The following is a 27,138-nucleotide window of genomic DNA, read 5'->3' on the forward strand; positions in this document are numbered from 1 at the left end:
GAATGTTGAACTTTTGTTGCACACATATCCAGATGATGCTGCGTATTTTGCACAAGGACGCTGTCGGTGTTTTTGAAGCGTGAAAGTCACTGAGCTCTTCAGTAAGGCCATTCTACTTCCAATGTCTGTCTATGGAGATTGCATGGATGTGTGCTCGATTTTATACACCTGTCAGCCACAGGTGTGGCTGAAATAGCCAAATCCACACATTTGAAGGGGTGTCCACATACTTTTGTATATATAGATGTACATTCATTTCCAATGGAAGCTGCACTTGCCTTGCAGCATTGCGTTGCAGCATTGCGTTACAGCGTTCTGTGTGGTGCATATGTTGGATTTATCGAATGCATGCATCAAAAATGATGTGTAGATGGCTTGATAGAAATGGTAGCAGAAGGTGAATGGTAGCAGAAGGTGAATGTTGAACTTTTGTTGCACACATATCCATATGATGCTGTGTACCATTTTGCGCCTGGCACTGTAGTTGTGAGTGATTGAGATGTTAGATGCTTAACGATTTCGAGGCATGCCTTGGAGCTCCTGTATCAAAAGTAACATCACTACTTGTCTGATCGAATATGAGTTTCGTAATGATTAGATTGTTACGAGTATACTGATATAAATAGGCTACGTAACATCCCGGCAACTTTGCGAAAAAATACTTTATATCGGAGTTGTGCCTGTTGTTCACACGCGTATCTGCTCTCTCATTAGCAAGAATGGTCCGACCTGATCTTGCCCCGCTTAATTTCCTTACCTGAAAACACGCGATACCGTAAAGTGCTGTGTATTCACGCATGAAATTCAGGAGGGTGGCTTGACTGCGTTTTGTGAGTCTCGGCTCAATTGACCGCATAGGATGATATAGGCTACTCACATCGGTTAATAAGGTTCGATTTGTCACAGTAATAGCAGGCAGGTTAAACAAATATACAGATTAGCGTATAATATACATTAATAGACTGCATCTCTCTCTCATTTATTTCCAATTCAGAGTGTGGGGCGTGGCTCTGCCTCTTTATAAAGATTGGCCAGACCTGCCCTGTTCTTGAACCGGGTACTTCAGCGCTCCGGCGATTCTCAATAGATGACTGTCCGTCTCTTCGTACATTGCACAAGAGTAGACTGGCTAGTGTGCGCTAGTTTGAGCCGTTCTCTATTCCAATATCTTTCGGAACTGTTGTTGACATTCAACAGTGAAGGGGACTTGTCAAAAAAGTAAACATTTTGGAGTGATCATAAGGAACGCATTTGCCCAAACTTGTAGGTCCTCGTTAAAGACTGTCCACCAGGGATGTTCGACCTAACGAAGGAATGGAATCTGTCATTCGCCGGCTGCGGGTTCCTGGGGATCTATCACATCGGAGTGGCCAGCTGCCTGTTGGAACAAGCGCCTTACCTTATCAAAGGAGCCACCAAGATCTACGGGGCTTCAGCCGGTTCCCTTTCTGCCTCGATGCTCGCCAGCCAGGCATCCATAGGTAGGCTACAGTACCCTACTGTACACTGGCCCTTGATTTAACCAGTTCCTGTCATCAGTTGATTGCCTGGATGGGGACTTTTACGCACAAGGAGTATCATCCCTTTCATGTGTTTAGGGCAACTTCAGATTAGCAGTCAAATTAATTATCAAGAAAAATAATTGATGGTCTTGACACATGGGGTGAAATGACTAACAATGCTGGAAACGTTGCTCCTATGTAATAGATAGGTGATTATACTGGTGTTATAGGTTGAATTTAGAATTTTAAAATAGGCTACATTTTTTCTCATGTTATAAACTGCAAATGATTTATAATTGAGCCAAAATACCTGCCTGTGTAGAAATATGGTAGCCTACCACTCATTTATCATATCACCACTGATAAATGGTCAGTTAAAGGACTATTGACCTATTGGTCCTCTGGATCAGAGGTCTTCCAATGGTAGTGATGGATCTCGCTGACTAGGGGCACACACACAATCACGATTAAGAGTAAATATAACCTTGCATCACATAGAACTGACTTAAGAGAGTAGTTCCTAGCTGAGTGTCTGTGCGAAACCTGGCCTTTTTCACTTTCTCTTAATTTTGAACCCTATAACTTCATCATCAAGAGACAAAGGAGTAGCCTGCAAGGTTTCTTGGAATCAGCCCGTACCTGTCCCAGTTGTATCATGTTTAAATGAGAGAGAGAGAGTGTTAAAGAGGGTGAGAGATTGAAAGAAAGTGTGAAGGAGTAATAGAGGGAGACATTTCGCTACACCTGCAATAACATCTGCTAAACACTTGTATGCGACCAATGAAAAAAGAAATATGTGTTTGACTTATAGAGTGAACAGTCAATATAGGAGTCATGAACCTTTTACCGAGGTGTGCTTAAACAAGGGTCCGCACAGAGCGTTTCTTGGTAGCCTTAAACAAATGTACTTTGAGACAAGAGTATACACCTCACACATGGTTATGGGCTTATTGAAGAATACACCTGTACCATGTATGATATAGAGCTGAAATGTATTCCATTTTGAGCTTGCATTGAGTTTATATGCAGTATATCACAGAAGACTGAAATATAACAAAACGCCTGGTTTGTTCATTGAGCTGTATACTGAGGTGACTATTCAAAGATGTTCAGCTGGTCAATATCCCCTTCCAGTGATTCTACAACATCTTGTCAACATGTGCCAGGAAACATTATACAGATATACACCAATCTGACTGTATGTGCTTTTGTCCATTACAAGGCGTCAAAAAACTCTCCAAAATTTAAAATTGTGTAAAATCTTTCTGCAGCAATTTTATGGAGAAAAATGACATTCTTTGATGTAGACAATACTTTTTTCATGTGTTCATGAATGTTTGTGTTTAGGCCCGGTGGCCAAAAAACTCTCCAAATACATTTACGGTTTTAGATAAAATGTCTTACAGATATCTTCCAGGCCCTTTCTCACTCTCTCTCATCATGTTACACGCTGACAGGCACAGACCATAAAATCCTCACGCTCAATCAACTACACCTCCCCTTTTCCAGTTACGACCAGATAAGGATGTGGCTCCACTGAACTGACCAATCAGCAGTGAGGAGACTTGACAGGCAATGCACTATTGTGACCCCATCAACACCAACTTTTATATCACCGACAACAAGTACATCACCCCATGTAGTAGGGAGGGGTCAATTGCACAGGTCATGACAGTTAAGCTGTGTTGAACATGTAGCTGTACCGAACACAGGCCCACAGCCCATTTGAATTGTTTCAGCTGTACTCGATGTCGATGTTATACAGGCACTACAAATACAGAGCAAAGGACAGGCAAGGGAAATACAGGTAGCCTTCGTTCATCTCACAGTAAAGGAGATGTACAGATACCTATAGATGTTTTTATGTGCATGCAAAGGGGAGCTCCGGTCAGGGACTCAGCTGCGGTGAGTAGTAGTAGTACTTATTTTTGTGTAATCCGGGGAGAGGTTGAATCACAGAGAATCCTGAAAGGTGAAATACAATTGTGTACATGTCTAGTATTTTTGGTCTTGGATTTTAAAAAGCCCTGGATAGCCTAAAGACACTATAAACAGGGGCCCTTGTTGGGACCACAATTGCTTGGCAGCATATTCAGGATTTATTTATAAAGCGAGTCAGTAGGTTATAACAATTGAATAAACTAGATATTCAAAATAGTGCTAGCATAGAGTATAAAGCGCTAACTCAGCCATCCAAAAGTACCTGTGGTAGGTGAGGATGGACGAGAGTGACTGGTGTGGATCAATTCATTCATCCAGGCGAGAGGTTTCATATGAGCAGGGGTTTGAACATCATTCCTGAAGTAAAATAGATGGCGCCAACAGCTCTGCTTCTAGCTCCTATGCAACTTTGCAGTATTTTTTTTTTTTTGGCGTGTTATTTCTTAAACTATTAGCCCAGAACATTTTTTGTGTTATTACAATACATACAGCCGAAAATAACTTTTGGATATCAGAGCGGCGGTAACTTACCAGCATTACGACCAGAAATCAAATAAAATCAAATAAAATGTTATTTGTCACATGTGCCGAATACAACCGTGAAATGCTTACTTACAAGCCCTTAACCAACAATGCACTTCAAGAAATAGAGTTAAGAAAATATTTACTAAATAAACTAAAGTAAAAAAATAAAATAAAAAGTAACACAATAAAATAACAATTCCGAGGCTATATACAGGGGGTACTGGTACAGAGTGAATGTGCGGGGGCACAGCAATGTGCGGGGGTACAGGTTAGTGGAGGTAATTTGTACATGTAGGTAGGGGTACGACTTTCCCAAAATACGACTTTCCCAAAATACGACTTTCCTAAATTGGATCCTTTGTTCGTACCCCCCAGGGCAATTGAACTTATTCCAGAGGCTGCTCCAAGACTCCGCCGGCGGAGAAGAGGAGTGTATTTCTAGTCTGACTCAGGAGGCATGCACACCATCCACCGCTTCCGAGTATTTACTCGCTAATGTTCAGTCCCTGGACAATAAAGTAGACGAGCTCAGGGCGAGGATCTCCTTCAAGAGAGACATCAGGGACTGCAACATACTCTGTTTCACGGAATCATGGCTCTGTCTGGATATACTGTCCCCGTCCATACAGCCAGCTGGGTTCTCAGTACATCGCGCAGACCGTGGATAGATGGCAGCATTTGCGCAAAACTGGAGTGGCCATCACAAAGCAATAGAAGATTTGTGGGCAGAACTGAAAAGCATGTGCGAGCAAGGAGGCCTACAAATCTGAATCAGTTACACCTGCTCTGTCAGGAGGAATGGGCCAAAATTCACCCAACTTATTATGGGAAGCTTGTGGAAGGCTACGCGAAACATTTGACCCAAGTTAAACAATTTAAAGGCAATGCTAACAAATACTAATTGAGTGTATGTAAACTTCACTGGGAATGTGATGAAAGAAAATCATAAATAAATAATTCTCTCTACTATTATTCTGACATTTCACATTCTTAAAATAAAGTGGTGATCCTAACTGACCTAAGACAGTAAATGTTTACTAGGATTAAATGTCAGCAATTGTGAAAAACTGAGTTTAAATGTATTTGGCTAAGGTGTATGTAAACTTCTGACTTCAACTGTAAAAGGAGTACCGGTACCAAATCAATGTGCTGGGGTACAAGGTAGTTGAGGTGATTTAGGTAATATGTACATGTAGGTAGGGGTAAAAGTGACTAGGCAATCAGAATAGATAATAAACAGTGTAGCAGCGTGTGAAAGTGTGTCTATGTGTGAGTGTTAGAGCGTATGTAGTGTGTTTGTTTGTGTGTGTGTCACTGTAGTATGTGTGACTGTGTGGGTGAGTCCAGTGAGTGTGCATAGAGCCACTGTAAGAGAGTCACAGAACTCTGTCTGTGAGCATAAAAGTCTTTAGATCCATTCCATCCAAGTGTAGATAAGATGAACACACATAACTAGCTCAGTACAGGTGCAGGGCAGTAAATAAGGGAAACCGGTGGAGATTTGGTTTTTGTGAGCTACGGTTCACTGTTTAGTTCCGTCGGGAATCAATTTTCCTTTGAATAAAACAATTATCCAATTCCTCCCAATGGAAGGCCCTAAAACAACTAACAGACTGTCTCTCCGTCCCTCCCCTCCTCTAGCTAAGTGCTGTGAGGATGTGCTCGAGACGGTCATGGATGCCCGGAAGCGTAACCTGGGTCCCCTCCACCCCTCCTTCAACCCGCTCAAGATCATCAAGGCGGGCCTGGAGCGCGACCTGCCCGCCAACGCTCACACACTCGCCTCCGGGAGGCTGTGTGTGTCACTCACTCGCGTGTCTGATGGACAAAACGTCATCGTGTCCGAGTTCAAGTCCAAGGAGGAGCTCATCCAGGTCAGTGTCCTCACTCAACCCACCTGGGCTGCTATTCACAAAACATATCAGAGTAGGAGTACTGATCTAGGATCGGTTTTGCCACTTAAATCATAATGGATTGGAGTTGGGACCTGATCGTAGATCAGCACTCCTACTATGAAACACATTGTGAATATGGGCCCTGATGAGAGTTTTTCCATATCCCATACATATCCCGGAAATATTTGTCCTTTCAGCTACTGGCCTTGCCATTGACTGTGTACATTAGTTGTATGAAGTGTAAACTGGGTTGGACTGTGTAACATCTCTCTCTCTGATGTGTCTACAGGCACTGCTGTGTAGCTGTTTCATCCCCATATACTGTGGCCTGATCCCCCCATCCTTCCAAGGAGTAGTAAGTCCCCAAGGCCCTAATGCCTCAACTGCTTTCTTAAGTTTCCTTGAACACTGTTTCCTTATTTTCTAAGAAAAATCAGCAAATGTTGGACTGAGTTTATTATGGTCTCGTTTTTAAGATGCCTTTATTGCTCAGGTCATAGTCATAAGGAGGCTATAGGTTTAAGTGTTGCACAATGTTTCTGTTCGTGTGTATGTCTTGTCTGTCTGTCGGTCTGTGCATACACTCTGGTACTTGTCCATTTGTCAATCTACCTTACCCTAGTAGCTAATCAGCCCGTGGACCATTTTCCTTGGCAGGCCAGTGGTGTATTATATATATATAAAATATATATATGTATTTATATATACACTGCTCAAAAAAATAAAGGGAACACTTAAACAACACATCCTAGATCTGATTGAAAGAAATAATCGTATTAAATACTTTTTTCTTTACATAGTGGAATGTGCTGACAACAAAATCACACAAAAATAATCAATGGAAATCCAATTTATCAACCCATGGAGGTGTGGATTTGGAGTCACACTCAAAATTAAAGTGGAAAACCACACTGCAGGCTGATCCAACTTTGATGTAATGTCCTTAAAACAAGTCAAAATGAGGCTCAGTAGTGTGTGTGGCCTCCACGTGCCTGTATGACCTCCCTACAACGCCTGGGCATGCTCCTGATGAGGTGGCGGATGGTCTCCTGAGGGATCTCCTCCCAGACCTGGACTAAAGCATCCACCAACTCCTGGACAGTCTGTGGTGCAACGTGGCGTTGGTGGATGGAGCGAGACATGATGTTCCAGATGTGCTCAATTGGATTCAGGTCTGGGGAACGGGCGGGCCAGTCCATAGCCACATGAGGTCTAGCATTGTCTTGCATTAGGAGGAACCAAAGGCCAACCGCACCAGCATATGGTCTCACAAGGGGTCTGAGGATCTCATCTCGGTACCTAATGGCAGTCAGGCTACCTCTGGCGAGCACATGGAGGGCTGTGCGGCCCCCCAAAGATATGCCACCCCACACCATGACTGACCCACCGCCAAACCGTTCATGCTGGAGGATGTTGCAGGCAGCAGAACGTTCTCCATGGCGTCTCCAGACTCTGTCATGTCTGTCACATGTGCTCAGTGTGAACCTGCTTTCATCTGTGAAGAGCACAGGGCGCCAGTGGCGAATTTGCCAATCTTGGTGTTCTCTGGCAAATGCCAAACGTCCTGCACGATGTTGGGCTGTAAGCACAACCCCCACCTGTGGACGTCGGGCCCTCATACCACCCTCATGGAGTCTGTTTCTGACCGTTTGAGCAGACACATGCACATTTGTGGCCTGCTGGAGGTCATTTTGCAGGACTCTGGCAGTGCTCCTCCTGCTCTTCCTTGCACAAAGCTCTGCTCGAGCTGACTGGTCAACTGTATGAATGAATTACTGAAATTGTATTTTTTGTGTCAAATCGCCAATTGGCAACCCATCCCTTATAGGATTAATTGACACATAAACAAACATTACAAAAATTCCCTTTAGTAATTAAATAATAAGTCTTCTTCCTGTGTTCTCTGCATTGGGCATCGCATAAAGAGTGTTAAAAAGAAAAGTACGGTAAAAATCTATACATAATAGTAATTAAGGTTATCCAAGCAATAATTACATCCCTAGAGCAGTAAAATAATATACATACATACATACATACATACATACATACATACATACATACATACATACATACATACATACATACATACATACTGTACATATACACATACATACATACATGCATACATACATACATACATACATACATACATACATACATACATACATACATACATACATACATACATACATGCTTTAGTCCAGGTCTGGGAGGAGATCCCTCAGGAGACCATCCGCCACCTCATCAGGAGCATGCCCAGGCGTTGTAGGGATGTCATACAGGCACGTGGAGGCCACACACACTACTGAGCCTCATTTTGACTTGTTTTAAGGACATTACATCAAAGTTGGATCAGCCTGTAGTGTGGTTTTCCACTTTAATTTTGAGTTTGACTCCAAATCCAGACCTCCATGGGTTGATAAATTGGATTTCCATTGATTATTTTTGTGTGATTTTGTTGTCAGCACATTCAACTATGTAAAGAAAAAAGTATTTAATAAGATTATTTATTTCATTCAGATCTAGGATGTGTTGTTTAAGTGTTCCCTTTATTTTTTTGAGCAGTGTATATATAGTGTACTTCCAGACTGGCTTCTGGCTTCAGCAGATTGGGACCAGAGTCCAGGGTGGCTCCATTCTAAACTGAGTCACTAGGACATAGGAGCACAGTCCTCCAAAACATCAACTACCATATATCAATGACCTATTTAGGTATTCTCTCTCTCTCTCTCTCTCTCTCTCTCTCTCTCTCTCTCTCTCTCTCTTTCTCTTTCTCTCTCTCGTACCATTCTGGCTCAGGGAAGAACTGGCTCAGAGCCAAGTCAACACTGTGACTGAACACATTAACACACAGACCTGTCTAATATGCTGACCACACCGCCCGCGTTGCATGTGCTGCAAAATAAATGTACACATGCATGTTATTCAATCATTTCACGTAAACTGCTCACACACGTCAATGAGCGTCTGCGTAGCCAGGTTGGTTACCAACCGCCATGTAAAACCCACAGAAGAAGACTGAAGGAGGAGAGATTAGTAGAAACTAACTAGGTCTTCCCTTTTATCTGTGTATTAATGGTGGGAGTAGAGAACACACGATTATGTGGGACTCAAAATGGGTCAGAATTCTACAAAGATCCAGAAAAAAGGATCTATGTGCATTTCAGGTAAACTAACAACCCAATGTTTATGCCAACCTTACTGCCAAATTGAGTCATAATCTGACTTTGGAACTGGCACTGATATCCTTTTTTCCCTCAGATGTTCTAAGCGTTTTACACTAGAAAAATGTCAATTAATTCACAAATCTGTACTTGAAATGGAGCTGCATCGTGCAATTACATAAGACTGGCAAAATTGATTAATTCTCCAAATAGTACTGTCGGTCTGTTTGGTCATGATTTGACAGTGTGGAGAAGCTGGCTTAGGGGAAATCTTCTGCTGACACGCCACACCTAATATGCCCTTAAGGAAAATGTTTCCTTGAATATGTCGTATCGTATACATTCGATTTCAGTGATAACCGAGTTGGGTTAAGTGACACGTTTTTTTACCAGAAGATAGGCGGAGGCAGTCAACAAATATTTATAATATATTTTCCAAATACTATTATTTACTTACTCTCTCCTCAAAATACCTAGAGGTCTCTGTCAGTGCTTCAATGGCCTATGAGCTTTATCCATTTCTGTATCGAACACAGGGCAATTGAAAGAGAGTGACCCGGCTCTACATATTTGACTGGTTTGTGACTCACTAACACCGCCCCCGGTTAGAGGGGAATAAAGCAGCCCAGAGTTAACACACACAGGAACTTTAATCATACACAGGAGAAGATGTACATGTCTATGGTTCTGTAATGGACAGAAATAGAGAGGTAGTAAATATGCTATACAGGAGATAAATATACTGTCCTGAATAGATATTTTCGATATAATGGGGTATGGGATTAAACAACAAGGACTGTACCTAACAATGACCTAATAACCATGTATTACATAGTAACACCAGATGAATGACTAGCGTGGCAATAGCACAGTAAGACTAATGACAAGGACTGTATATTATACAAATATTATGCTATTGCACAGCAACACACAAGAGCAAGGACTCATCATCGCATACAATATCAGTAGTAACATAATAATAACAGGAATGAGAACTCCATGGAATACTGCTACTCTAGCACATACTACAATGATAACATCGACATCAACTTACTTTGCAGTCACAAATTGTATGCACAATATGTTCACCTGCACTCACAGACTGGAATAACACAGTTTAGGTACGGGCAATGTTTACTCCCTTGGAGACCGTGGGTCAGGCTGGCTAGCCAATCAGGGCCTGGAGAGACTGCAGGGCTTGAGCGTGCACAGATTTGAGACACATGGCTATTGTCTGATTGGCTGAAGCCATGAACTGGAGGAGATATTGATATCTCAGGTGAGGGGGACGAAGGGTGAGGATGGGTGAAATGCAGACAGCAAATAAACAAATGCTTACACAAAACAGTGATATAGCGCCCTTGGCAGGGGGATTCTGTAACAGCTATGTTGATGTGTCTTGCCTCTTAGAGAAGATTTATCTGGCATTCATTCTAAGTTGATAGCCTTTATACTGTATAAGAGATGTAGAACAGTCATATCTGTCAGCCCTGAGACATCTTGACCACAGTATGCCTGGGGTCTTGTTCTGTGGAGAGGCTGTGGTCCTGATGTAAGTTGTGCATGGTTCCAAAAACACCCATCTATTCTCACTTTCGCTCTCCCTCCTCCCTCTCTCCCCCTCTTCTCTCTCCAGCGTTATGTGGATGGGGGGATCAGTGACAACCTTCCACAGTCAGAGCTGAAGAACACCATCAGCATCTCTCCGTTCTCGGGCGAAAGCGACATCTGTCCCCGGGACACCTCCTTCAACTTCCACGAGCTTCGTTTCACCAACACCTCCATCCGGTTGAACCTGAGCAACATGTACCACCTCAGCAAGGCCCTGTTCCCCCCAGAACCCAAGGTACACACTTAGCACCTTTTTCTATCTAGAACCTAAAAGGGTTCTTCGGCTGTCCACATTATTTGGTGGCAGGTAGCTTAGTGGTTAGCGCGTTGGACTAAGAACCAAAAGCTTGCAAGATCAAATCCCCGAGCTGACAAGGTAAAAATCTGTTGTTCTGCCCCTGAACAAGGCAGTTAACCCACTTTTCCTAGGCCGTCATTGAAAATAAGAATTTGTTCTTAACTGACTTGCCTAGTTAAATAAAGGTAAAAAAACAAAAAAACATAGGACTCTTTGAAGATACTTTTTTAGTTCCAAGTAGAACCCTTTTGGGTTCCATGTAGAACCGTTTCCACAGAGGGTTCGACCTGGAACCAAAAAGGGTTCTCCTATGAGGACAGCTGAAAAACCCTTTTGCAACCCATTTTTCTAAGAGTGTAGGACGCCCGCTATGACTGCTTACCAATGTGTTATTTATGTGTTATGAATGTGTTATGAAGTCCTTATGTAGGCCCTGTTGCCAAAGGTAGGATGGAGGATCAGAATGCTTCTTAGTCCCATTCATTAGATGGGTTGTTTATGACTGCTTGTAAAGGCCTTATGTTTGGGTTACAATGTGTAACACCGGTTCCCTGCAGGAGACGAGGGAGACGTCTCACTATGGGACACGCCCTCTTCGGCGGGTCATTGGTTGAAGCCTTATTCAATCACACCTAACAGGCCAATCAGAGCTTTGTGGGTGTATGCCTTGCATGCCTATATAACACCCTGCACTGCTCTGGTTTCCTCATTCTCAGAACTACCTCTTACACAAGTGCAATCTGGTGAGATGTCTCCCTCCTCTCCTACACTGAACTGGGGTTACATACTGTAATCCAACATTTTCTTTCAGTCGACTCGGTTCGACATCTCGCTATGGAATACTTATAAAATGCACCGATTGACAATAGTCAGTTTCCTGAGAAGTCTGTTTTGGTACATGGTAATGTACCTGATCCATCCTACTCAGCTCCAGCACCAAGGACTGTGTCCATCATGGGAAGGCACAGAACGTCCAGGTGATAGAACCTCACAAAGTTGTGAGGGGAAGCTCAACTATCCGCCACACAAATCACCAAGACGGAGATGCATCTGAACAGTGCCCATGATGTGGCAATTCCTATAGTGGAATGTGCCCGGACACCCAGGGGAGACTACAATTCCCGACAACTGTATGCCTTGGTGATAGCCTCCACTATCCAATGGGAGAGGCGTTGTTTGGGCAAAGCCCTTCCCAGAGCAGGGTTGCTGAAGCAAACAAACAGTTAGTCACAACTCCGGAATGGCAGATGCACTGTGCGCGCACCGGACACAACTTGTTAAGGCACCGCTGCTCTGGAGAAGAGAACAGCGGAGGGTGGAAGGGAAAGAGGTCAGTGGCTTGACTATTATAGGTCATGGGAATGACCTTAGGAATGAACACAGCGTATCATAACCTTGGAGTAGTCAGGGGCAAACTGAGTGCATAAAGGATGAACCGAGAGCGGATGAAGGTCGCTAACGCCTTGCCCTTGTCGAGAAAATCCTGTAGGAAGGAGAGAATGGCAGGGATGGAACACTGGAAGGACACCAACTCTTGTCTTGAACACAACCTCTCAAATACCCTCGACTTCAGGTCGTAAAGACCTCTTGAACAAGGGGCTGTGGTGCTCTGAATTGTGGCAACCACGTTCGGAGGCAAGCCCGCCGAGTCTAAGTTGGACCTCTCACAGGCCAGGCTCAGAGATCCATCAGCTCGGGATGAGGATGGAATATTTTGCCTTGCTCTTGGGATAGCAGATCCCAGTGCTGTGGGAGGCACCATGGTTGCATGTACAGGAGAGGTACAATCTCCGCCAGCCATGGCTTCCCGGGCAATGTGAAGCTATCAGGATGAGGGATAGACTGTTTGCTCTCACTCTGTTCAGAGTAGGGGGGGTCAGGCCCACTGGAGGGAAGGCATACAGAAGCACATCTGGCCACTTGTGGGCCAGCGTGTTCACGCCTAGAAGAGCATTGTGATCTCTCATCGCGAAGAACAAGCGTCAGGGCACATTGTCCTGCAATGCGAACTGATCGATGGCAGTCCTGCCATAACGCTCCGACACCTCCTTGACGACTTCGGGATGATGTCACCACTCCCCTGGTAGGGGGTTGCAACGCGACAGTAGACCTTGCACTTCAGTTTAGTCTACCTGGTATGTGTTGCTCCGAGAGACAACAGATGGTCGCTTCTCCATAGCAAGAGCTCTTTCGCCAGAGGGTGAAGTTGATGGGAGCATGTTCCTCCTTGGCCGTTGATATATGCCACTGTAGACGTATTGTCTGACCTGACCAGGACATGTTGGCCATGTAAGAATGGACGGAAGTGCCTGAGGCCTAGTAACACAGCGTAGAGCTCGAAAACATTGATATGGGCTGTACTCATAGAGTCTGACCATATGCCGTTCACCATACGCCCATCGTGGACTGCCCCCATCCCTGTAGTGATGAATCTTTTGTCACTTCTTTACGAGTGAAGACTCTCCCAGTAGGGCAGCCCCGCGTCAAGAAGGATGGATCTTTCCAGTATTGAAGTGCCGATATACACTTTGCAGAGAGAAGCATGCGCCTGTGCCGGTGGAGAGACGGGTCTAAGTGGAGTGAGGTCACCCATTGCTGGAAATCTCTCATGAGGAGGAGAACAAGCGGAACTGCCACAATCATGGAGGCCATGAGCCCAAGAAGCCTCAGACACATCCATTACGTGACTGATGTTGCTGAGCAAAACACAGACGCAGTGGCAAAAAGCCATTGCTGTCTCCACGGTGAGGGCTGCTCACCGCTACAGAGTCCAGAGACAATCCCTAAAATATTTTCTGCTGGGTAGATAAGAGTAAGCTTTTGGCACGATTTATCCTGAAGCCTAGAGCGAGCAGGTGCAACAACAGCTGGGCTATGTGCTCCATTGCCTGCGCCAGAGTGTCCACGCAGGTCAGATCAACCAGTCATTCGAAATCTGTAGACTTTCAGATACTTGTTGAGGTGCTGCAAATCCAGGACCCCCCTTTTTCTTTTGGGGGGGGGGGGGGGGGGGGGCAATAAATAACGTCTGAATAAGCTCTGGTGAGCTTCCTCCCTCAGCACCACACGTATGGCTCCCTTGGCCAACAGAGACCGTATCTCATCTCTAAGGATTTGGGCCACTGTACTATTCCCATGAAAAGCGGAGGGGGTTCTGTGAATTGTAGTCTGAACTCCTGGTCTACGGTGCATGGGACCCAAGGGAAGACTGCACACGTGCGCCACTACTCTCTGTGAGATGTAAGGGAACCCGCCTGTCCCATGGGGGGGACGGGGAGCCCTGTGGCAGTCGCCCCACTTGGGGCAACTCCGCATGTGGGCAACCTGTCCCGTGGAAGGGATGGGGGCCCTGCCAAGCCTGATGGCCAGACAAGGACGCCCTCAAGAAATTGATTTGCTTGCATGGGAACATTCTGGACCATCACCCTCAGCCTGTGGGCCTGGATGTGTTGGTAACTCTTTATTTGAGAACTATACTTGGGTGAAGAGTAGTGTTGACCCGCCCCAACTAGGGCTTATGGATCTTGATGGGGGCTCCTGTGCAACACCTATACCATGTGTAAACGAGCTTGTGTGACCTGACACAGGACTCCTAGGAGATTCTGGTTGCCAAGGTCGAAGGAACTCTGCCGGATCTTCGAGCCCCCGCACCTAGCACTAGGTGTGCCGCTTCTTCCCCTTCCCTCCAGGTGAAGCCGAGGGCGTCTCCGCTGCTCGTTGCTTGGAGTGACATCTGTGCTCTGAGGCACCGCGTTGCTGGTGAGTGGACTGTATCTGTCTGAAGAAACAGCACTGCTCGTGCTAGCCAAACAAGCCCAAATTGGGGTTTAGCCCAGAGGTTGCTAGCTAAAACACCAGTGGTGCCGTTAGCCCACTAACAAGCCAAGGCACTCGAAAATTCAGCTAGCTAACCCCGAACAGTGGGAACTGATGGAGAGCTAGAAGTAGAAACATTTGTGGGAACCTGCTATTAGCGGGATGTTAAAGCAGTACAGCTAGCTAGCTAACAACGCCAATTGTTTGTAAGCCAGGGAACATGTATACTGTAGCTAGCGGATAACAAAAAGCTCTGCTGACAAGCTAACTGAGGTAGCTTCAATCGGTAAAGTGAAGCTGAAGTTAGCAGAATTTCTGAAAATAGAAAATAAGGAACTCAATGCTCTGTGGTGGGGTGGTAACCCACACCGAAAAGAACAGTTAAGTTGAGAGCTAGTTTTCTGAAGAAATCTGCTTAACGGGCTAGAAACCAGATAGTAACCAAATAGAAGAATAAGGAAACCAGAGCAGTGCAGGGTGTTATATAGACACGCGGGGGTGTACACCCACATAGCTCTGTTTGGCCTGTAGGCGTGATTGAATAAGGTTTCAACCAAATAAGGGCATAGTGAGATGTTGAACCAAGTTGACTGAAAGAAAACCTTATTTAGGTACCCTTGAAATAATAGTTTTCCATGGTTCTAAACATTCTATTTACTTTTCTATAGGAGAGTCTAGTGGTCTGGTATGGGAGACTGGACACCTCATAACTTGACCCCTGACCTCCCACTATCCTATTTCCTAGTTATATAACTCCAACTCCCCCATCTCGCCCCTACCCTGTCTCCTCTTCGGACTCTGCCTCCTACCCTCACTCCCCATACAGTACTTCCTATCTGAACTTTGCCCTCCCCTGTCCCTCCCTAACTCCACAGTGATCAGTACTGGCAGGACATGATTGGCTTCTGTTATTGTTCAATTACCTTCCCTGTGTTCCTCATTCTCCTTCACTGTCTGGAAAATAACATGGGAGTCAACTTTTAGCGTAAGGTGAACTTTTCCCTCTTCGAGGTTGATCTGTGTCTCTTAGTTTAGTTTTCGCTGTGTTATTATTGTTGCTGAAATCCAAGATCTGCCACCATCTTTTGCCTTCATGTGTGCCTGGAATGTTGTGTTTTCTGGAATTTTGGGATTATGTAATCGCTGTGGTCACAAATCCCACTGACAGAGTCATGTGCAGAGGCCCTACTTAGAACAAGGAACTGTGTTTTTTTTTTACTCAGACACCTTTACATTTGACATGACCTTTACATGACATGCACACACATTCACACAAACTAAACCCTTCATTTACCCTCAAATGTACTAGTGTTTAACCAACTCTGGCTAACTTCACACATACACAGGCTGTGTCCGAATACCCATAGTTTAATCAAATAAAATTGAATTGGTCACATACACATGGTTAGCAGATATTAATGCGAGTGTAGTGAAGTGCTTGTGCTTGTAGTTCCGACAGCGCAGTAATATCGAACAAGTAATCTAACAATTCTTCAACAACTACCTAATACACAGGGATCTAAAGGGATGGAATAAGAATACGTACATATAAGTATATGGATGAGCGATGGCCGAGCGGCATAGGCAAGATGCAATAAATGGTATAAGATACAGTATATACATATGAGATGAGTAATGTAAGATATGTAAACATTATTAAAGTGGCATTGTAATAAATTGACTAGTGATCTATTTATTAAAGTGGTCAATGATTTGAGTCTCTATGTAGGCAGCAGCCTCTCAGAGTTAATGATTGCTGTTTAGCAGTCTGATGACCTTGAGATAGAAGCTGTTTTTCAGTCTCTCGGTCCCAGATTTGATGCACCTGTACTGACCTCGCCTTCTGGATGGTAGTGGGGTAAACAGGCAGTGGCTCGGGTGGTTGTTGTCCTTGATGATCTTTTTGGCCTTCCTGTGACATCGAGTGCTGTAGATGTCCTGGAGGGCAGGCAGTTTGCCCCCGGTGATGCCCTGTGCAGTTCACACCACCCTCTGGAGAGCCTTGCAGTTGAGGGCGGTGCAGTTGCCTTTCCGGGCGGTGATACAGCCTGACAGGATGCTCTCAATTGTGCATCTGTAAAAGTTTGTCAGGGTTTTAGGTGACAAGCCAAATTTCTTCAACCTCCTGAGGTTGAAGAGGCTCTGTTGCTCCTTCTTCACCACACTGTCTGTGTGGGTGGACCATTTCAGTTTGTCTGTGATGTGTACGCTGAGGAACTTAAAACTTTCCAGCTTCTCTACTACTGTCCCTTTGATGTGGATAGGAGGGTGCTCCCTCTGCTGTTTCCTGAAGTCCATGATCATCTCCTTTGTTTTGTTGACGTTGAGTGAGATGTTGTTTTCCTAACACCACACTCCGAGTGCCCTCACCTCCTCCCTGTAGGCTGTGTTGTCGTTGTTGGTAATCAAGCCCACTACTGATGTGTCGTCTGCAAACTTGATGATTGAGTTGGAGGTGCGCATGGCCAAGCAGTCATGGGTGAAAAGGGAATACAGGAGGGGGCTGAGCAGGCACCCTTGTGGGGCCCCAGTGTGAGGGTCAGCGAAGTGGAAATGTTGTTTCCTACCTTCACCACCTGGCATCGTCTGTGGACCTGTTGGGGCGGTATGCAAACTGAAGTGGGTCTAGGGTGGCAGGTAAGGTGGAGGTGATTTGATCCTTGACTAGTCTCTCAAAGCACTTCATGATGACAGAAGTGAGTGCTACGGGGCGGCAGTCATTTAGTTCAGTTATCTTTGATATCTTGGGTACAGGAACAATCGTGGCCATCTTGAAGCATGTGGGAACTGCAGACTGGGATAGGGAGCAATTGAATATGTCTGTAAACACACCAGCCAGCTGGTCTGCGCATGCTCTGAGGAAGCAGCTAGGGATGCCGTGTATACTTGTGAAATACTTATTTCCCTCATTAAAATGCAAATCAATTTATAACATTTTTGACATGCGTTTTCTGGATTTTTTTGTTGTTATTCTGTCTCTCACTGTTCAAATAAATCTACCATTGAAATTATAGACTGATCATTTCTTTGTCAGTGGGCAAACGTACAAAATCAGCAGGGGATCAAATACTTTTTTCCCTCACTGTATGTAATACGCTAGTATGGGTATTCAGACATGACCACAGTTTCTGGCTAGATACTTCTCTCCCTGTGGCTTTGTTGTTGTAGTAACACAAAATCTAGAGTAGGCAGAGAACAGAGAGCACTCAGAGACGTTGACCTATAACCCCTAGTCAAACACTTCCTGGATTGTTGTCCATTCACAAACACAGGACAGGAGGAGCCTGTTGTACGGGACGGTTCAGGCTAATATGCAGTTGAAGTCAGACGTTTACATACACCTTAGCCAAATACATTTAAACTCAGTTTTTCACAATTCCTGACATTTAATCCTAGTAAAAATCCCTGTCTTAGGTCAGTTAGGATCACCACTTTATTTTCTGAACGTGAAATGTCAGAATAATAGTAGAGAGAATGATTTATTTCAGGTTTTATTTCTTTCATCACATTCCCAGTGGGTCAGAAGTTTACATACACTCAATTAGTATTTGGTAGCATTGCCTTTAAATTGTTTAAATTGGGTCAAACGTTTCGAGTAGCCTTCCACAAGCTTCCCACAGTCAGTTACGTGAATTTTGGCCCATTCCTCCTGACAGAGCAGGTGTAACTGAGTCAGGTTTGTAGGCCTCCTTGCTCGCACATGCCTTTTCAGTTCTGCCCACAAATGTTCTATAGGATTGAGGTCAGGGCGTTGTGATGGCCACTCCAATACCTTGACTTTGTTATCCTTAAGCCATTTTGCCACAACTTTGGAAGTATGCTTGGGGTCATTGTCCATTTGGAAGACCCATTTGCGACCAAGCTTTAACTTCCTGATTGATGTCTTGAGATGTTGCTTCAATATATCCAGAGAATCCTTTCTCATGATGCCATCTATTTTGTGAATTACACCAGTCCCTCCTGCAGCCTAGCACCCCACAACATGATCCTGCCACCCTCGTGCTTCACGGTTGGGATGGTGTTCTTCGGCTTGCAAGCCTCCCCCTTTTTCCTCCAAACATAATGATGGTCATTATGGCCAAACAGTTCTATTTTTGTTTCATCAGACCAGAGGACATTTCTCCAAAAAGTATGATCTTTGTCCCCATGTGCAGTTGCAAACCGAAGTCTGGCTTTTTTATGGCAGTTTTGGAACAGTGGCTTCTTCCTTGCTGAGCGGCCTTTCAGGTTATGTCGATATAGGACTCGTTTTACTATGGATATAGATACTTTTGTATCTGTTTCCTCCAGCATCTTCACAAAGTCTTTTGCTGTTGTTCTGGGATCGATTTGCACTTTTTGCACCAAAGTACGTTCATCTCTAGGAGACAGAACTAGAGACAGAACCACTCCTTCCTGAGCGGTATGACGGCTGCATGGTCCGATGGTGTTTATACTTGCGTACTATTGTTTGTACAGATGAACGTGGTACCTTCAGGCATTTGGAAATTGCTCCCAAGGATGAACCAGACTTGTGGAGGTCTACAATTTTTTTTCTGAGGTCTTGGCTGATTTCTTTTGATTTTCCCATGATGTCAAGCAAAGAGGCACTGAGTTTGAAGGTAGGCCTTGAAATACATCCACAGGTACGCTTCCAATTGACTCAAATGATGTCAATTAGCCTATCAGAAACTTCTAAAGCCATGACATAATTTTCTGGAATTTTCCAAGCTGTTGAAAGGCACAGGCAACTTAGTGTATGTAAACTTCTGACCCACTGGAATTGTGATACAGTGAATTATAAGTGAAATAATCTGTCTGTAAACAATTGCTGGAAAAATTACTTGTGTCATGCACAAGGTAGATGTCCTAACCGACTTGCCAAAACTATGGTTTGTTAACAAGAAATTTGTGGATTGGTTGAAAAACTAGTTTTAATGACTTCAACCTAAGTGTATGTAAACTTCTGACTTCAACTGTACATCATTTCCCTCTGTTTTATGTGGTTAAAATCAACTGCTTATGTAATAGTTAATTATCAGCAATAACATGATTGCTAGTCAGTAAGTGAAATTGTAATAGTTATAACCCGTGAAATGATGAATGTATCTGAGCCGTTGCCCTGTATTTTGTGTGGTTATATATCAGTTGTTATATGATAAACAAAGTCTCTGTCTAATGGGTATCCTCTGTCTCTTATATATGAGCAGTATATTTATTCAATCTATCTCTTGCTTATGATCCCCTACCTCAATAGGTATGATCTATGTGTTTTCTTTGACAGGGCATGGCAGAGATATGTCAGAGTGGCTACAAGGACGCCCTTCGCTTTCTTGAGGAGAACCGTGAGTATTACTATGTTGCCTTTGACAGTAATAGTGGGCTGTGCTAAGCTACTGTGACATATACGCAGTGAGCATCAATGATGTCAATTGTACAGGGTTCAAAATGAAGTGTGGAGTAAACCAGCACTTATTTCCATTATGGTAAACCAACACTTATTTATGGTGTAATATTTGTATAGACGGATTGGCTGACAACATCAGGAAAATGTGCGCGCATCGATGGTGCAAGAAACCATGCAGTCAGATAGCTAGCAACAATGACAAGAAGCTATCGTGTGGGGACTCGTAGGTGGCTTGTTTCATCTAGTGTTATTTTGATTAGCATGTCTTGTTTTGAGGTGTTTTAACTGATTTCATGTCAATGCTAATATGGCTAGCTAGCTAACCAACAACTGTAACAATGTATTTGAGAGACAACAAATGCTCATTGTGCAAAAGGATTTATGGTTTCAATAAACATTGAGACAAAAACAATCTAAGCCAACCCTGTCTGTTTTGCCCCATAGTTGCCACGCACCGTTTTTTGTGCTAAACAAACAACTAGTCTATGCTGTATTACAAAGATTATTAATGTATCATTTATGATGTCAGATCTGCTAAAGCTGGAGTGTCCGACTGCCGGCCCCAACCTATCAGAAGCCACCTGCTGCAGCAAGCCCATCGCCATGGAAACCACTAAGAACTGGATGAATCTCTGCCGCCTGAGGAAGCAACACTGGTGGTTGGATGAGCAGATTGTTGACAACCTGCCAACCCAAATCAAGAAAGGTAGATAGGAGGTCATCCTAGACCAGGGATGGGCAACTGGCGTCCCGCGCCATTTTGTAGGCCTGCGTATCAATTTCCACTTTATTGGTATTTATACACTACCGTTCAAAAGTTTGGGGTCACTTAGAAATGTCCTTGTTTTTGGAAGAAAAGAAACGGCTGATTTTTTTGAGGGAATATCTACATAGGCGTACAGAAGCCCATTATCAGCAACCATCACTCGTGTGTTCCAATGGCACGGTGTGTTAGCTAATCCAAGTTTATCATTTTGAAAGGCTAATTGATCATTAGAAAACCCTTTTGCAATTATGTTAGCACAGCTGAAAACTGTTGATCTGATTAAAGAAGCAATAAAACTGGCCTTCTTTAGACTAGTTCAGTATCTGGAGCATCAGCATTTGTGGGTTCAATTACAGGCTTAAAATGGCCAGAAACAAAGAACTTTCTTCTGAAACTCTTTAGTCTATTCTTGTTCTGAGAAATGAAGGCTATTCCATGCGAGAAATTGCCAAGAAACTGAAGATCTCGTACAACGCTGTGTACTACTCCCTTCACAGAACAGCGCAAACTGGCTCTAACCAGAATAGAAAGAGGAGTGGGAGGACCCGGTGCACAACTGAGCAAGAGGACAAGTACATTAGTGTCTAGTTTGATAAACAGACGCCTCACAAGTCCACATCTGGCAGCTTCATTAAATAGTACCCGCAAAACACCAGTCTCAACGTCAACAGTGAAGGGACGACTCCGGGATGCTGGACTTCTAGGCAGAGTTCCTCTGTCCAGTGTCTGTGTTCTTTTGCCCATCTTAATATTTTATTTTTATTGGCCAGTCTGAGATATGGCTTTTTCTTTGCAACTCTGCCTAGAAGGCCAGCATCCCAGAGTCGCCTCTTCACTGTTGACGTTGAGACTGGTGTTTTGCAGGTACCATTTAATTCAGGCGGATGAATTACCTGACACATGAAAAAAAGTGTCCACCAGGCTGATGGAAACATGAAATGGCGGTACAATTTTATAAATGCAGACATGGTGTGCGCTACGTCATCATGACCAGTCTTTTAGCCGCAAAAAGTCAGTTTGATGGAAACACATCTCTGGTGGGAAAATGCACATATTGTTTTATGCAGATTCTAGAATATTCACATGAAAATCTGTCGCAAATTGGATGGAAACTTAGCTACTGACAGTCACTCAATTAGCCCATGTCAGCAATTCTTGGGGGGATTGATAAATTCTAGTTTAGCCAGCTATCTAAACTTGCAGTAATCATGATCATCGTCGAATTACCGATCAGGGAGCCCCCATTGATTTTGTTAGTTACTCAGATATAAAAACTTTAAAAACTCCGCCCCATCTCTCCGCCCCATGGCAAAATGTGTAGAACTGTAGGAAACGTAGTTTAAAACTGCAACATTTTGTCTACGCCCCATGGCAAAATGTGTAGAATTGCAGGAACTTAGCTCTTAAAATGCAATTTTTTCCCTCCGCTGTGAAGAGGGGGGATGCTTAAATGTTTCACTTGCAAGGTGGGAGGCCCCCCCCCAAAGAAAATTACTTACGTCCACCTAAAGTCTAGGGCTGGCTCTGACTGCATGTGTGGGCATGGATGTATGTATGCAGACCTGCGAGTTCAGATTTTTTGTGGCCACCACGGCACCACCCCCATCAAAGTTGCCCATCCCTGACCTAGACTTTCCAATCTTTTCTGCTCAAAGCTGTTAAAAGCTGTTGTTATCTAGTTATAACATTGTGTTGTCACTATGCTATTCTCAGTGACGTGTGATTGTCACTGAAAGTCATCTGAGGCTGTGCCCGTATCAGCGAAGTGTGACATATTGTGTCTCTATGACTGTAGTGTTCTGTGAGGCGTGCCAGCAGAAGCCTGGTCTGTATGCTCAGGTGTCTGAGATGCTACCGGTCAGAGTGGCCTCCTACATGCTCCTGCCCTGCACACTACCTGTGGTATCAGCCTACTCAGTGGGAAAGAGGTAAGACTACATCGTATACCACTACTAGTGCTACCTACCACAAACTAACAAGCCCTCAATGAGCTCAATGCGGTCACAGTAGTTCAAACAGCAACCAATGACAACAGTAATGCAAACAAATCATCTTCTAAAAAGCCCAGAAATAGCCAATAGCATAACTCTCCTTTAGCATAACTATCATTTAGCATACAGCAGCCTCATTAGCCCACCACAACAACCAAATAACTACCCTCTGTTCTCACCCAGGTGGTGAGGTTAGGCAACAACACACCCGCCACGCTGGACCTCAACACGGGGGCCCCTGAGGGGTGCGTGCTTAGTCCCTAACGCTACTGCCTGTTCACCTACGACTGGCAGCGCACGACTCCAACACCATCATTAAGTTTGCCGACGATACAACGGTGGTAGTAGACCTGATCACCGATAATGATGTGACAGCCTATAGGGAGGAGGTCAGAGACCTGACAGTGTGGTGCCAGGACAACAACCTCTCCCTCAACGTCAGCAAGACAAAACAGCTGATTGTGGACTACAGGAAGGGGAGGGCCGAGCACGCCCCCATCAACATCAATGGGGCTGTAGTGGAGCAGGTCAAGAGCTTCAAGTACCTCGGTGTCCACATCATTAAGGAATTATCATGGTCCACATCACCAACAGAGTTGTGAAGAGGACACGACAATGCCTTTTCCCCCTCAGGAGGCTGAAAAGATTTGTCATGGGCACTCAGATCCTCAAAAAATATATTATAAAGCTGCACCTTTGAGAGCATATTGACTGGTTGCATCACTGCTTGGTATGGCAACTGCTTGGCATCCGACTGCAAGGCGTTACAGAGGGTGGTGCGTACGGCCCAGTACCTGACTGGGGTCGAACTCCCTGCCATCCAGGACCTCTATACCAGGCAGTCAGAGGAAGGCCCTAAAATTGTGAGACTCCAGCCACCCAAGACATTGACCGTTCTCTTTGCTCCCGCATGGCAAGTAGTAGCGATGCACCATGTCTGGAACCAACAGGACCCTGGACAGCTTCTACCCCTAAGCTATAAGACTGCTAAATAGTTAGTTTAATAGTTAACCAACAGCTACCTGGAATATCTGCATTTGCCCTTTTCGTACTAACCCCTTTTGACTTATCACATACGCTGCTGTTACCGTTTATTATCTATCCCGTTGTCTAGTAATTTTATCCCTACCTATATGTACATATCTTCCTCAATTACCTCGTACCCCTGCACATCAACTTGGTACTGGTACACGGTGTGTATAGTGTATATAGCCAAGTTGTCGTTACTCATTGCGTATTTGAAATTGATTTTTTGTTTTGGGGGGGTCACATACAAATGGTTTGCAGATGTTAATGCGAGTGTAGCGAAATGTTGTTGTTATTTTTATATTATTTGTCTTTTTTTATCTCTGCATTGTTGGAAGCATGTGACAAATACAATTTAATAGGTTGAGGTTTCTTACTAAACCAAATCAATTTGAACGCACTGCACAGGGCCCCCTAGTGGACATTGTCACAAAATAGGCAAGTCAATCCACCACAGGAATTGTTGAGAACTGCCCCCCCTACTGCTACATCACAGTATTTTGACTCTCTGTTGTCCCTCTCCTGTACTCCAGGTTTCTGGAGTGGATCCCAGAGGTGCCTGCAGACATGCGTTGGCTAGCTGGGGTGGCTGGGGATGTGGCTGGGAGCGTGTACAGACATGCCTGGAGAGGATCGCCAGCAGACATAACCAGGTGAGAGACATGGAGTTACTACTACTGGGTTATATTATGGATGGATGGAGTCTACTTGTAGATTTGGATGTCTGTCATACAGTATGAATAAAGTCTAATGTCCTTGTGTGTTTTTATTTTTGCAGTGATGGTTCCCTGAGGAATTGCCTGAGCCTGCCCCCACCCCTGGAAAGTGACAGACAAAGGGAGAGAAACGGTCACCTCGCCAGGTTCGCTCTCTCTGCTCTCAACCTCCAAAGCCAGTACTGGAACATCCCCACCGCCTCCTCTTCCCACTGCCCCACCAGCCCCCTCACGCCCAGCCCCTCCCCACGACAGATCTGCTTCAGTGTTCATTTTGGCACTCTTTTTTAGATTCATTCTAGTCTGGCATTTTGACTAAAATATCATTAAGTCTTAGTCACATTTTTGTGATTTGAATAATGATTTAGTCATTGTTAAAATGACGAAAAGAGAGCCATTTTAGTCAACTAAATGCCCTTTCATTTTAGTTATATTTTAGTCCACATCACATTTGTATTGCCTCATTAGCCACAAACCACGGTTCCATCCAGAGTTTTTATGGGAGTAAAGTCATATCAAAGATTTTTAGAACTAACCCAAGATGGACCATAACTACTGAGATGGTAGGCTACTCAGGAAATAAATGGTTCTATCCAACATGTCGAAGCAGGACTGCATGATTCCAGATACAGTATTTTGATGTGCAACCGAATCCAGCGATTGTCATGAATTGTGAGTTGACGATAGGGTATTGTTGTTATATTTTACTGTTAAAATAGAGCTCCAGAATGTTCTGTTCTTTTTTTGTTCAATGGAGACAAATTTGCCTAAATCTTTATGTGCACTAATATCATAGGCTAAATTATTTTGGGGCTTATACACCACATGATACAGTGAAAACTCAAACACATTAGCTAGATCACTAACACTAAATACAATAACCACTGCTACTAGTCATGTATTAATCTAAAAGTTAACGAAATGTCTTCTTTTTTTCCACACTGTTAGCACTGCTACCCTATACACATACAATGGGGTCAATGCGCAATTGCGCATTTCGTGGGCTTCGTATCTGAAAGCCATGTCTAATATTTTGATTGTAAAATAGTTGCTATTGAGCTCAATATTAAGAGATGACAAATATAAAGTATACCCACAGAAAGCTGCGAACAACATTTGCTTCTAAATCAATGAATTTCCCGCAATTGGATTTTCAAATGTTATAGCGAAATGTTATACAATTAAGAAGCATTTTTTACTCACTCCCAGAGTGCACGTCGTGGCTTGGTCATCACAGCAGCAGGCTCCAGCGGAACAGGTCAAGGGGCTGGGCAGACACTTTCATTACAGGAATCATGAGGATAATGCACTTTACTGTTTGACCAAATCGTGGTTGCAGTCTAGAGCCTTGACCCTTGAAATACTGTAGCTATATGTAATCAAAGTTGTGTCATAAGTAGCGGTCTGATACTGTAGGTTGCAGCAAACTACAAGCTAGAATTATCAATCGGTTATTAGCCTATCTGAGCGTCAGAGGAGACTGATGGCGGGAGGAGCTATAGGAGGACGGGCCTTTTTGTCATGTCTGGAATGGAATTAATGGAACCTATCAAACATATGGAATCCACATGTGCCTGCTCAAGTTCCCTCCCACGGGGCCTGTCTATAGTGTATAGGAACTGAAAGGTGGTTTAGGATGGGCAAGATGGTCATGTGATCGAATAGCTTTGGAATCCAGAACTTTTGCTATAGACACACTAATGACTCAATCATGTCTTTTGATCACTCCACCATCCATGTTTTATTCTATTGTACACATTGGAAATCAATTTACCAGCTCACCACCAAAGACCTCTGCAAGTGAATTCTTTTTGGGGATTTACACATTTTATAAATCACTGTGTCTAGTTTTACCAGATAACGTGTTGTCACTACCTTAAGCACAGTACCTACCTACCTGTGTTCAGTCAAATGTAGCATTCATTCCTCATTCCAGACGGACTGTTGACATGACTTGACGTTGACTTCTTAAATATGAGCTGTGTTGTGTTATTTATTTTGTATTAGACAGGACCCTTGCACTAAACTATGAACTACTGTGATAAGCTGTGATGTCAAGAAATTTGAAATCCCAATATTCTTGATAGTTCCCTTCAGAACTTCTCTTAATGTTGACATTTGCTTTTGCACAATAACTTTAGGTGCATAGGATTCACAATTTTAATGGCATAATTAAATGTCAAATTTAAGTTATCACACTGCTCCATTTATAGTACGCTACATACTGTACTTATTTTTGGAACGTGTGTAACACTGTGAAAACCTCTGCCTACTTGTGCCTAGGATGGTAGGTAGCCTAGTGGTTAGAGCATTGGGCCAATAAAGGAAAGGTTGCTGGTTCAAATACCTGAGCCAACAAAGTGAAAAACCTGTTCATATGAGCAAGGCACTTAATCCTAATTTGCTCCAGAGGTGCCATACTACTATGGCTAACCCTGCAAAACAGCACATTTCACTGCACCTATATGGTCTATGTGACAATAAAACATTTTTAAAATATA

General features: G+C 43.9%; 1 protein-coding gene across 1 annotated transcript; it reads left to right on the forward strand.

Moving 5' to 3' along the window:
* The first annotated feature begins 1,049 nt into the window (after nucleotides 1-1,049).
* LOC106609321 (patatin-like phospholipase domain-containing protein 2) lies at nucleotides 1,050-27,138 on the forward strand. Its single transcript, XM_045721997.2, has 9 exons — nucleotides 1,050-1,481; nucleotides 5,610-5,842; nucleotides 6,153-6,218; nucleotides 10,664-10,873; nucleotides 20,016-20,076; nucleotides 20,668-20,844; nucleotides 22,700-22,832; nucleotides 24,455-24,574; nucleotides 24,700-27,138. Exons 1-9 carry the CDS (start codon nucleotides 1,295-1,297, stop codon nucleotides 24,926-24,928), a joined length of 1,416 nt encoding a protein of 471 aa, XP_045577953.2. The 5' UTR covers nucleotides 1,050-1,294; the 3' UTR covers nucleotides 24,929-27,138.

Source organism: Salmo salar, chromosome 07, assembly GCF_965601325.2.
Source record: "Salmo salar chromosome 07, fSalSal1, whole genome shotgun sequence".
Taxonomy (NCBI): domain Eukaryota; kingdom Metazoa; phylum Chordata; class Actinopteri; order Salmoniformes; family Salmonidae; genus Salmo; species Salmo salar.